The sequence below is a fragment of the Nipponia nippon genome, unplaced genomic scaffold (genome assembly GCF_047370975.1).
Source record: "Nipponia nippon isolate SJK-2023a ecotype South Korea unplaced genomic scaffold, ASM4737097v1 scaffold_5, whole genome shotgun sequence".
In the NCBI taxonomy this organism is placed as follows: domain Eukaryota; kingdom Metazoa; phylum Chordata; class Aves; order Pelecaniformes; family Threskiornithidae; genus Nipponia; species Nipponia nippon.
In genome coordinates this window covers 76,751,711-76,764,824 of record NW_028262369.1, presented here as the reverse complement: position 1 = coordinate 76,764,824, position 13,114 = coordinate 76,751,711, and the positions used below count along the sequence as shown (strand labels likewise).

Here is a 13,114-nt window from a genome sequence, read left to right as displayed (position 1 = left end):
ATTATCCCTTTCAGCCACAGTTCCCTATCAAGACTGTCTGTATTGTGGCATATAACCATCAGGGGACTTTAATGCAACTTTATTTTCATATTCTATAGGACAGGGCCTATGTTTCCTTCATGCCCTGCTCAGCATAAGGTCAAAAAAGTTACCACTACACCAACATAGTATATAGCACATGCATGTCCGTGCACATACAGATGAGGGTTTGGGTTTTTTTCTGAGAGCAAGGAGGTGGTGTATTACCACCTCCTTCCATAAGGAAAGGAAACATCATTTCTACTTCCCACCATCTAGCGGAAAACAATAAAACATCTCAGGCTATCAAGATATATTATGAAATTACACCTTGTCAGTTAACAAGAAGTACAGTAAACTCAAGTCAAAAGAAAAAAAAATAGTGTTTTATTAACTACCACACTGTTATAATACACTTTAAACGTACAATAAGGTAGCCTTTAAATTCGAGGTGGTTTTAAGAATAACAAATGAACAGATTTCCAAATGTCTGTAAATAGGTGAACTGCAGTAATTATTGTTGTACATTTTTCTGAAAATGGTATAGCACTTACAGACTGGCTATATAACTTCATTTTGTACATTTTTCTATAATTGAAAATATAAACAGTAATTAAAAAATAAAAAGAAAATTCAGCATAATAAAAAACATATATGTTTATCAGTTAAATGTACTGGATACATACAATTTTTAAGGGAAGAAGCAAAAAAGGAAAGATGGCTGATATTTAAATGCAGATTGACTAACCAAAAACTAAACAACAAACAAATAAAAACCTCATAAAACCCCTAGTTCACTATGACTATATCCATATGTTTGGGAGTACTGTCAATATGGAAGTGATTTTTCTATTGTATTTGCATATGTTATATTTTACTGGTAATTTACACGATGGCTTTTAAGGCCCTGGCAGACAGATGTTTTTTGGAAAAAGATTTGATTAAAATCACTGCTGAGACGCAATACACCTTATTTTTGGTCCTCCAATGTTCAAAAGAAGGGATATACTTCACTATAACATTTGCCTTACCACCCAAATGCCTCAACCTATACATATTTTTTTTTTTTTAAACATTTTAAGCTTTTTAAACATTGGTTATATTGCCCACCTTGGTTATTGAAAGAATATTAACAAGACATCATTTTGGCAAATTAAATCTTAAACATGGCTTTTCAATAGGATTTAAAAGGTGACTATCCCTAGAGTTCCATGTTAAAATGTAGTTTTCAAAATCTTACAAGAGTAATGCTTAAAATATTGTACATAGTTAACCTAATTAAAATAATTAGCTTCAAAATGACAAGTTGATGAGCTAAGTAAAGCCTACACTATGTAACATTTGCTTGGAAACTTGATTTGTCAGTTATGCATAATAAAAATTCCAGTCATCAAGAAAATTACAAAATTTCTTTTATCATAACATGATTTCTTTTCACCCATCAACTTCTTTTATCTTACAATAGATAAATACCAACATGTTCTCATTTTTTTACACTAAACCACACAGGATTGATGCATTTGGTTAGACTACCATTTCCATCGTTAAATTCTTTTTTTTTTTTAATATAACTTGGTAAAATTTCATCTCTTCTAGATTCCAAAAGTACCTACAAAACCCATGCAATTTTACCATTTTAATATACTATGGAATATCATACAAAGTAAGGCATTTCAGTGTCATGTATAACCAAGTTACTGTCAATCCAAAAATTTTTGCACATCAATAAAAAGATATCTAAGAACTTAGGAACAATATTCTTCTCACTACTGTATAAAAATAACCACAATTAATAGGTATCTTGTGTAATATTTACTCCATTGTCTCGTTTCCCGAAACTGTGACAAGCTGTAAAGGTATTTCAGTGTTGGTAAGAATATCCTGATTGCTGGTGCCAGATGTATTAACAGTTCCTATTCCTGAAACAGAACCTTGTTGAATATTTGCGAGGATAAGCGTTGTTCCTCCTGCAGTAATCAAAGTATCATCAGGTGTTGCTTCTACTGATGCCAGCACTGTACTGCTAGAGTGAATACCTTTTTTATTCTGATGTGTTTTAATGTGTTTGGCAAGGTGGTCACTTCTCATAAAGCGTTTTGAACATTCTGGACAGACAAATTTCTTCTCACCTGTCACAGAAGATAAGAAAAAAAAATGTTTTCAAGAACATTAAAAATATCATATGTACAGCAAAACCTGAGATAACTTACTGCTTTTGTCAGAATTCTAACAACATCTATGCTGAAGAAAAAAGTGATCCAACATGATAAACTTGTGTGTTAAATTTCTAGACACCCATACAAATCCTTTAAAAGAATTTATTTATTTTTCTGCGTCACTGAGTTTGGGGAGATCTTTCAGGCAAGCTAAAGAACATTGCCATCTCACATCCTCAGGCTGCTAAGCTTCACTGCAGTTATCAATAAATAACTTTTAAGAGGAGAACAAAAGCTACCGAATGATGGACAGGGAAGACCACGTGACCTCCTGCAGAATTACACTTGAGACTGACAGACAAGATCATAGGGTAATTCAGGTTTGAAGGGACCTCTGGAGGTCTCTAGTCTGATCTCTCATAGCAGGGTCAGCTATGAGGTGAGAACTGGTTGCTCAGGAATTTATCCAGTTTGGTCTTGAAAACCTTTAAGGATGGAGACTGCAGAAACTCTCTGGGCATCTTGTTCCTCACAATGAAAAAGTTTTTGTTTATACCTGGTCTGAACCTCTCTTGTTTCAACTTCTGTCTGTTGTCTCTCATCCTCCCACCAATGCACCACCATGAAAGTCTGTCTTTGTCTTCTTAATGGTGGCTTTGCAGGTACTAGAAGATTGCTATTAAGCTCCTCCCTGCCCTTACTCTTCTCTTTGTGCAGCTGAATAAGCCCAGTTCCTACAGCCTCTCTTCATAAGGCAAATGCTCCAGCTTCCTGATCATCTTGGTTGCTCTTTAGTGAACTCAATCCTGTTGAGCAATGTCTTTCTTATATTGGGGGCTGAAAACTAGATGCAATATTCTAGATGCAGTCTAACCAGTGCTGAGAAGAAGGGGATAATCACTTCCCTAGAACGAGTGTTTCTCCTTCTGTTGATACAGCCCTGGCCATTTTTGTTGCTAGCTCTTACTCGTGTTCTTGTTGTCTGTCAAGACTCCTGGGTACTTTTCAATAGAGCTACTTCCCAACTAGTCAATGCTTAGTCTGTGTTGCTGCAAGGGTTAATTCCATCCCAGGTGCAGTACTTTGCGTTTATCCTTGCTGAATTTCATAAGGTTCCCATCAGCCCATTCCTTCAGCCTGAGTCCCTCTGAATAGCAGCCTTGCCCTCAAACACATTGACTGGTTGCCCCAGTTTTGTGTCATCCGCAAACCTAAGAAGTGTGCACCCTCTTGCCTCCTCCAGGTCAGTGATAAAGATGTTAAAACAGGTCAAAGGATAGATGCCTGCAGTTCCCTACTTTTTACTGGTACGCAGGTACACTAGGAGCCATTAACCATACCCTCTGAGCTGCATCAGTCAACTAGCCTCTTTTTTTTTAAACCCATCTGCCTGTCTATCCAGACAGACTGTAACATCCCAGCTCGGGTTCAAGCATCCAACATGTCTAACAAAAGCACACCATTAGGTACAAAACATGAAATATTTTTCATAGACATTGCAAAGACAGTTTTCTAAGCAATGTAAATGCTGATAAGCACATAAATCATTTATCTATTGTCACTGGGTTTTTCAAATAGTCTAATTTTAAAAAGTAAGCATCCTGTAGAATGTAACTATGGGTTCAGTTTGTAGGAAAATAGGTAATACAGACAATAGATTTGAACAAACTGCTCCTTGAAAAGGTGGAAGATTTAGACTCAGTTATTTTCTTTGTATTAGATAAAAGGAGAAATGTGAACCTGGAGTCCCTAATGGGTGGCCTAACCATGAAACTAGAAGATGATGCACCATCACATGCTCTTCCTTGATTTTGTGAATGACATCTAATCTCTTGGACATCTAGCCCTCTTTTTTCTTTTTTAAAATGAGAGAAAATTATTTAAGTTTTAAGCTGGAACAACAGTTCTAATCTGGTTCAAACAAATTAAATGCATTGCTGAACCTGAATCAAAGTATTCTGATTAAGTTATATTAAATATTAGCTTAAATGTCAGTTCTAAATCAAAAAACGTAGCTGGTTTTCCTCCTCAGACCTACTAAAGAAACCGAAGTATATACATAGCTCTAAGCATTAGCTGATTTCAGAAAAGTCACACTACATTAAAATCAATTCAATACAAAGATCTGTTCTCCTCTTAAAAGCTATTTATCCAAGCCCTCTCCATGACATGTCGTTAGTTAAATGCACCAGAATCAAAGACTGAAAACCTGTGTGCGTTCTTCGGTGTCGCTGAAGCTCATCGCTGCGAGTGAACCTTTTGCCACAGAACATCCAAGTACAAACAAATGGACGCTCTCCAGAATGCCAGCGGAGATGAGCTCTCAAATGTGAAGTTTTCCCATATACTTTGCCACACCCTGGTATGTGACAAATGTGTTGCTTCTTTTTTCCCAAGTTGGAGCCTCTGTTAAGAAAGAAAAAAAAAAAAAAAAAAAAAAAAAAGATGTTATTCATTCTAATATATTCCTCCTAAATACTGGTCATACATATAAGTGGGGTTGCATATACCAATAGATCTGCAAACAAACCTCAGCAGCTTCCCATTTTTGTTTCAAATACAATCAGAGTCCAGTATACTCCATAAGAAGCTGGAACTAAATTCTATAATGCTATCCCGATTCTGCAACAAACTATAAATTCAACAGCATGTGAAATTTAAATGATAGAAGTGTAATCTTTAGCAAGCATACATGTATGTGAAGTTGGAAATATAGTTATTACAGCAGTTTGTACTACTTTGATGGTGAAGTGCCCATATTGTAAATTTCAGTTTTTACCATACCAAAGACAGTTTTGGCAAAGAAAAACACAAATGACTGCAATTGCCAAAATGGAAACTGGAGATTTTGGCAACTGGGAAGAGAACAGATGGGACTTCTGGCATCTTGGGGAAACGTGAGAAGCAGTTTGGGGTTGGAGGACAAGCATACTAACCTGAATATTTCCACTAAAAGGAGTGGCAGTGAAACAGCTGATCTTGCTGACATTTAAATTAATTCCTTGGTATTTCAGAAAAAAAAAAAAAATCCATCACAATGAACACATAATTCACAGATAATATAATCCAGACTACTGAGCTTGATGCCTGCTTTAAGATGCTGCCTTACTGACGTGGTAGGTGATTGATTCAGGGGAAGCACCTAACACAAAAGCCTAACTTTTTATTAAAAAAAAAAAATAAATCACCAGAGAGAGATAAGAGCCTCTGAAGACTCAGAGAAAGAAATCAGTCTGGCCAGCGCAGGGCATCATGATTGATTTTAGCCAATTTAAGTGTTTGCTGCTGCTGAAAGGGGCACTCCAGGGAAAAGATCTGGCTGACAATGCAACTATATGAATGGTAAACGCTGGTACAAGGGAGGAGATTGGAAAATGCAGCCAAGCATCAGGCCACCTTATTCATCAGCAATGCTAACTTAGAAGAGCTTAAGTGGATTCTGAAATCACAGTCTTGGGCACTCCATCCTCCATGACTGATTATACAATTTTCGGTTGCCTCCCCAGGGCAATTTTTTTCCTTAAATTGGGTGCTCAACTTCTGCTTAACTGTCCAGTGGCTGAAGGATTTGCCAAGCCACTATTAGACTTAGATTCTTATCCCTGCATTCAGAACAATTCTGGTTTACATCTAATGAGGGTTCAGGGTAAAATGCATATACGCTTTAAGGGCCTAGCACTTGGAGCAAGCATTTTGGACCAGGCACAGAAATTAACTCACTCTAAAAACTCACAGCATCTAAAGGGAATTTCAACCTAAACACATATGCACCTAAAACATTCCAAACAGACTGGCCAGAAAAGTAAGGAGATAAAATTAAATTAAGTCCTACAAAATGTTTCTAAGAAGTCTCAATATAGAACTTCATAGTGCTTCATTTGTAGTTTTATAGAATCATAGAATGCTTTGGGATGGAAGGGACCTCTAAAGGTCACCTAGTCCATCCCCCCTGCAATTGGCAGGGACATCTTCAACTAGACCAGGTTGCTCAGAGCCCCATCCAGCCTGGCCTTGAATGTTTCCAAAGATGGGGCATCTACCGCCTCTCTGGGCAACCCGTTCCAGTGTTTCACCACCCTCATCGTGAAAAATTTCTTCCTTACATCCAGTCTGAATCTACCCTCTTTTAGTTTAAAACCATTACCCCTTCTCTTATCGCTACTGGCCCTACTAAAAAGTCTGTCCCCATCTTTCTTATAAGCCCCTTTTAAGTATTGGAAGGCTGCAATAAGGTCCCCCCGCAGCCTTCTCTTCTCCAGGCTGAGCAACCCCAGCTCTTTCAGCCTTTCCTCATAGCAGAGGTGTTCCATCCCTCTCATCATTTTTGTGGCCTTCCTCTGGACCCTCTCCAACAGGTCCATGTCCTTCCTGTGCTGAGGACCCCAGAGCTGGACACAGTACTCCAGGTGGAGTCTCACCAGAGCAGAGTAGAAGGGCAGAATCACCTTCCTTGACCTGTCGGCCACGCTTCTTTTGACGCAGCCCAGGATACGGTTGGCTTTCCAGGCTGCGAGAGCACCTTGCTGGCTCATGTCCAGCTTTTCGTCTATCAGTAGCCCCAAGTCCTTCTCAGCAGGGCTGCACTCAATCCTTTCATCCCTCAAACTGTATTGATACCAGGGATTGCCCCGACCCAGGTGCAGGACCCTGCACTTGTCCTTGTTGAACCTCATTTTCTCTCAGAAGAAAAAACTATCACTTTTACATACTAATTACCTGTCATGACAATGGATGTTTTGACTTCAGAACAAATTCAATGGCAGTAGAAGTAGAGTCCAGAAGGCTTTTGACCCTGCTGTGGTAGCAGACTCATATGAGCCTATGGATATAGTGACAGAAGAGATTCTGCTTATCTGTCTAATTTTTTGGGTTTTATTGCCACCCTTCAATCCCTAGCCTCACAGAAAGTTCACCTGCCTGTTTTATCCAGCTTGTTTATAAATTTCATGCAAAAAATTCTCTGACATCTGACCTGATATCTTAAGCTCTTGCATCATCATTAGTCTTGGCAAGAATACTTTTGACTTAATTTTCCTTTTTCAAATGTCCCATCACTTCTTTGGACCAGTACAAACATTGCCTTTTTTACATCTCCTACCTCAGCTGAAACGTCCATTTTTGGTAACTTTTGCTACATCTGAACTGCCGGGTTCACACTCTTCCATGGCCTTCCCTCAAGCCAAGATTAAAAAGCAAAATTAACTGTAATGTCAGGCATTTAACTTTGTACTATGCCACCTACACAAAAGCTCAATATTCACAAGTTTTAAACATTCAGCCAATCTCAAAGACATTTAGCAAAATGTCTTTAGATTTTCCCCTTTCTTTTCTAGTTTCTTAGCCTCTGCAGACGGCTAGGCCACCACACAAAACTCACTGTACCTGTAATAGTTCCAGTGGCATTCATCTATCAGCCCAAAACACCCAGCTCCCCAGACTCCAAGGAAGACATTTTCTGTATTCCTCCTTTTGCCTTACTGCAACCAGTTCCACAGTTCTCAGGCTCTATGTTCACCTTCATCTAATGATTCAGCTCTAGACAGCTCTTCTTCAGGTTCTCGTTTGGTGGCTCAAGGCATCCAGAAATTGCGGTGCAAGGCAAAGGAACATCCATGGCTCTTCTCCATTATACAATCTTGGTAACTGAAAGAATTCTGCACAGAATCCTACTATCCTGTGTCTTTAGTTGCCTGTCCAACTTCACATAACCCTAAGAAGTGCTCAGCCTGTGCTTATTGTAACAAAATTTATTTCTGTATTTGAGAATATATTTCTGTACACAGAATATTTTTTTGTATTTGGTATTTCATCCTCACACCTTCTCCAAGTATACTATAGTCTTCCCCTCCACAATAATCAGTACAAATATTTTGTAACTTTGCATGATACAGTACATAAATGTGACACAAATGACATGAAATCACACCAAAATTCCCTTAGAATACTTTTAAGATTCCTAAGTCAATCATTTGAAGTTGCTCAATTGCACCTTTAGTCTAGACCGAAGGAAAAGAAGGTTCAACTCATGGTCAGCTTACTGTGCGTAGGTGGTGTAGCACACGTAATCCTAAGCACCTCACCTAATTGGAGACAGAATTCCTTAGCGGACTCTGAAGTTCAAAGTGAGGGGAAAGTTCGAGATTCACAAAATGAAATCCGCAAGACTACTGTAAATGAGCAACTATGTGCATTTATTCTACACGGCTTCGTATAGGCATCTGCATGTTTGCTTCATGTGTGCTCTAAACTGACTGGATACGAGCCAAATTCTATCTGGACGCTTTGCAGCTGTGACAGTCTGGCACTATGCCCTAACACGTCATGGTAAGAGGCCTTTCTTGCTGCGCTGGCCAATAACCATCATCGCTGAGCAAAAGGATATGACTCAGGCCTACCCCTCGACTGGAATCTTCAATTAATATTTAAGTATTTTCATAATACATTTTAGCTTTACAGAGATTGGACATCAAGTTTCTCAGTAACCATGCAGAATGCAATGGTTTCAGCAGGAGACACTTTCATCCACTGAGACACTGGACTTTCGGTCCAGCGGTACTTCCAGGAGGAACATGAAGTATTTCAAGGGTAAAAACATACACTTATTAGTTACTTTAAGAATGTGTATTTTAGAGTTACGTACCTCAAGTGGTACTCAGAAGCACTATTCCTCTATAGATCCAGACAGTAGTAGTTACATCTCAAGGTAACTCCAGATGTAACTGAGAGGAGGGTTAACTTTCCACCTAACTTCAGACACCCTAACTAGAAGCCTAATACAGTCTGTTTGGGATCAGAATCATCCTTTGAGGTACATCTCTCTCTCTCTCCACTTGCTTATCCCCCATTTACTATATAAGCTTGAGGCTATAAGGTTTTAATTTACACATCTAATACATCATCCTCTCTGTTTCCTACCTTCCCACCTGCCAACTAAGGTAAAGATAACAGTGGCTTCCTACTTCACAGGACTGGTACAAATAGAAATCCTTTGAAGACTGCAACGTAGTCTAATTCTGTACCAAGAGTCAAAAAACCCCAACAAAAACCAACAACAAAAACCAGAAAGAACCCCTCAACTCCTCTTTGCATCCAGAAAACAGAAGACAAGAAATGTCAAAACTAAGGCTACACAAAAAATGAAATTATGATGAAGTCTGCATATAGGACCTTTTCCTACCCCATTCAGTGCACAGGAGGGATAGTATTCATTGAGTGAAATGCTATTCAGCTTTTTCATACTGATTTCATGTGCTTTTCTTGTCTTACTAGTTACATATTATTTAAGTACTATCCTAAATATAGAATTATTCATTTCCCCAGGGTTTTCTTCTTCATTGTGGGCACTCACAACACGTACAGCGTCTAAGCAATTCACAAACATTAATTAATTTATCATCTTCCAACACTCCTGTGTAGTGAACTTGAACTAATACAATCATTTCATACATCCAAATATGCGGTAGAAAGAGATTAAGGCCAAAATTGTCCAACACCCACCAGCTTGAGGTGTCAAGTTCAATACAGCAGAAGCATATTTTCTTAGAGTACTGTAGATGTTTACAATTCAGCTCAATCAACTTCTTTACAGGAATGAACTCAGTACTTCTGCAGTGGAAAAGGTGGGGTGGATAGACAAACACCTCCAAAACTTCAGAGCCCTGTTGCTGCAGTCCTGTATCTCATTCCCTAAATGCCTTCCAATTTCTGCAATAAGTGAAGCAGGTGCCAATCATTACACAGCCCTGATTCACTCCCCGTGCATCATCCATCCCATCCACTGAACCGCACTGGGGTCATATGGAAAAAATAGTATGCAGTCATGTAATTAGAAACCAAATGATAATGTATATGCACAAGGGATTAAATTAAAGTTGCCCAGGATGTCTTATCTTTGACATTTGCCAACTTCCAAGTTTTCAATTTTGCAACCTTAACATCATTCTAGGAATTGCAAATGCTATCTGAAGAAATTCATAAAAGCAAATATCCTATTATCTGAAACTCTGCAAGTCATCAGCAGAGTTGAAAGACAAATCAAAACTCAGAATTACAGAACTAGAGATAAACAAGTAACTGTAGCAGCTATGGGATATGATCAACATGTATCAGAGGGAGAAGGAAAATATTCTTCCAAGTGGGCTTACTCCTTTTTGTTCTGAAGGAATTCTGCATTCCGGTGGGAAAGTTGCTCTAGCAACTGTAGGCACTTTCACTCTTTTTCTGTTTCCCCACCATTGTCTCCTTCATTATCCTGTTTCTATTCCAGTCCTAATTCTTCTCACATCCTGACTTCCTGTCCTACTTTTCCTACTTACTTTGTACATTTGATGTGTCCAGTCCTTCCTTTACAGTGGATTTCAGATTCTCACCTATCTAAACTCTGTCCTAGCTCTTATCTCCTTCCCAAATTCCCATATGTGAGTTTCAGTCAGACTACACCCTTTTCCAGACTTCATCAAAACCATCTCTCAAAAAGATTCTCTCTTGGGCTTCGATTTTAAAATCTGGTGTTATAGCAACTCCACTCAGGAGGAAGAGTATTTTAAAGTAAAGATATCTCTAAATTAAAGCCACTGTAGTTTGGAATAGAGCACGAGGAAGATGCAACATGGCAAATCTCTCTGTTTTGTAAGAGTACAGACAGTGCAAATCACATTTTCAGAGTTTTCTCCCAGACTGAAGCAAATTTCAACCCTGGGTGTACTTGGTCATATCTTCATGGCAGAGCCAAGGTTCATCAAGAACTTAGAAATGTCTGTGCCAGGTTTCAGTGAACTATACATAGGAATTTAACAAGAGGAAGCTAATGGACAAAGATGCCATATAACCTTAACTGCAGATATTATCACTAGCTTCATCTGTGATGTAAATGTATGAAAGTGTTTTTGTCTTAAACACTTAATATTTACTCGGCATGGCTGCCTAAGATATTATCTCTCTGTGCTTGCAAAGAACGTATCTAGAATATGCAGCAAAAAATCACAGGAGACTTGACAATAGACATATTCAGTCAGTACTCTTAGCACTCTTAGAGCCATAGGACACTGACAGGTTCTTAAAAGAGAACTCACTAATTTACACTACAGTTCTCACATAAATAAGAATTCCATTTTAGAGAAGAAATTATCAAAATAGACAAATTTTAGTGTACTGGAAAGAAGCCCCTGCACAATTATATCAAGCATAAACACACCTAAATATTTTCACTTGTAAAAGGCAGCCTATTATCCCTACTTCCTCTCTTATATGTATAATCGAGATGTTTAAAAGGAAGTGCTCTGGAATAGAATAAAATCTTTATAATAACAAAAAGCTGAAGAATACTTTCATGAGATGTAGAATAAGAAAACATTGCTTCCTATGCAGCCCTGAAGTTTCATAAGAATTGGAACTTCGTACCTCTTTGTTAGCCAAATCTCCACTAACTTTGACTGAAAACAATCAGTCAATTCAAAATTTGGTATTTAGTGTTATTATACAAACCTTGTTTTTCTTAGGAAACCAGTGAATAAGAAAACCAGGATAACTGTATTTTTGTAACACTCTAAAGCAATCAAACTGTGGGAAAAAAAATGCTCAATCAGTGAGGAAATGCAGGAATACAGGGTTTAATCAAGTCCTTGACAGATGATAGGAAGCCAATCACGGATGTGCATATTCCAAAATATTTCATTTTCATATTATTTAGGGCAATGTTCTATCCCCCTCACTTGTACTAGGTGGCATCTAACTCCAGATTTTTCCAGTTAATCTCAATGGAGTAACTCAGAGAGGATGGAATAATCTGCCTGTCCATCTGCAAACCCAGAAATAAAGGTGGCAGTCCTTTATTGCATGAGCTCTTTTGCATAAGCCTCTAGTTTTCTCTCACTGCAGACAACTGCTGTTAACTAAGGCTCCTTTTTTCCTCATTCATTATTTGTTTTCATCATTACGTGCATTATATGACACTGAACGTTACATACCTTCCACCACCTTCTTTGCAGTTGGGACACGTGCAAGCTACTCGTCGCAGTCTTTTTCCCTCTTGATGTGGTTGGTCCCCTTCCTCATCTACCACCTGTACTCTCAAATGTGTTAGATCATTGGTATTCAGTGTAGAATCACCACTGAGCTGCCACTCTTCCGGATCAGGCTCCTCTTCTTTAATCCTAATATCTGAGGAAAAGAACAAACACAGATCCATAAGTAGCCCATTAAATAGAGAGAAGGAAACCATAATGATCAAATCTTTTTACTGTTGAGAGCACTATGTCAGTCAAAAGTCAACATCCTTTAGTGCATACTGACATTGCTTCTGTGCCCTTGTAACCTGTAACGTATTTAAAAAGTTTACCTTACTATACATTTCAAAGTTGAAGACAAGCTATAATGAAGTATTAAAGTAAGTTTGAACTGTTCTTGGTAGGGAATGCTGTCACCAGGAGGATTTTGCTTGCTTGAAACATGGGAAAAAACTGAGGAACAAGAGGTTGGACAGAGGTTGAAAAAAAAAATGTAAACCTATGTTTCAAATGATCCTGAGTAGCCATTTATGTTTCCACAGGATTTCTCAATTAGTGTGACATGTAGTAGAAACAGCCTTTCTCGATGATCTTCAGAAGTTTTCAGTATGCACAGTGATATATAAAGTAATATGAGAAATCAATTAAATAAAAGGTTTTGACCTAAGAAAGACAAGATATCTAAGGAAAATTTAAAAAAAATCATGCCTTTGTTCCATTTTCCCCTTCTCACCTCAAATTTATGCCTTTTCCACTATACATAGAGAAGAAAACATTTAGGGACGAATGTTATTTAGCATTAGAGAGAGGTAAGCAACACATGAACCACTTCAACATTCTGATGAGCTAGTAGTCAAAACAGGTCTTTGCAGTTTCATGGATGCAAAAAAGACTCTTAAGTTATCCTCATAGGATGGACGTTTGCAAGTATGTGTA

General features: G+C 38.2%; 1 protein-coding gene across 2 annotated transcripts in view; it reads right to left on the bottom strand.

The window, feature by feature from the left end:
* Window positions 1-382: 382 nt before the first annotated feature.
* Window positions 383-13,114, bottom strand: part of SP3 (Sp3 transcription factor) — a 37,553-nt gene continuing 24,821 nt past the window's right edge. For both annotated transcript variants that reach the window (XM_087731459.1, XM_087731461.1), the window contains 3 exons: window positions 12,140-12,332; window positions 4,384-4,580; window positions 383-2,147 (listed from right to left, as the gene is read on the bottom strand). In XM_087731459.1, coding sequence (XP_087587585.1) covers window positions 1,831-2,147; window positions 4,384-4,580; window positions 12,140-12,332 — 707 coding nt within the window. In that variant the 3' untranslated portion in view covers window positions 383-1,830. The remainder of the gene's footprint in view (window positions 2,148-4,383; window positions 4,581-12,139; window positions 12,333-13,114) is intronic.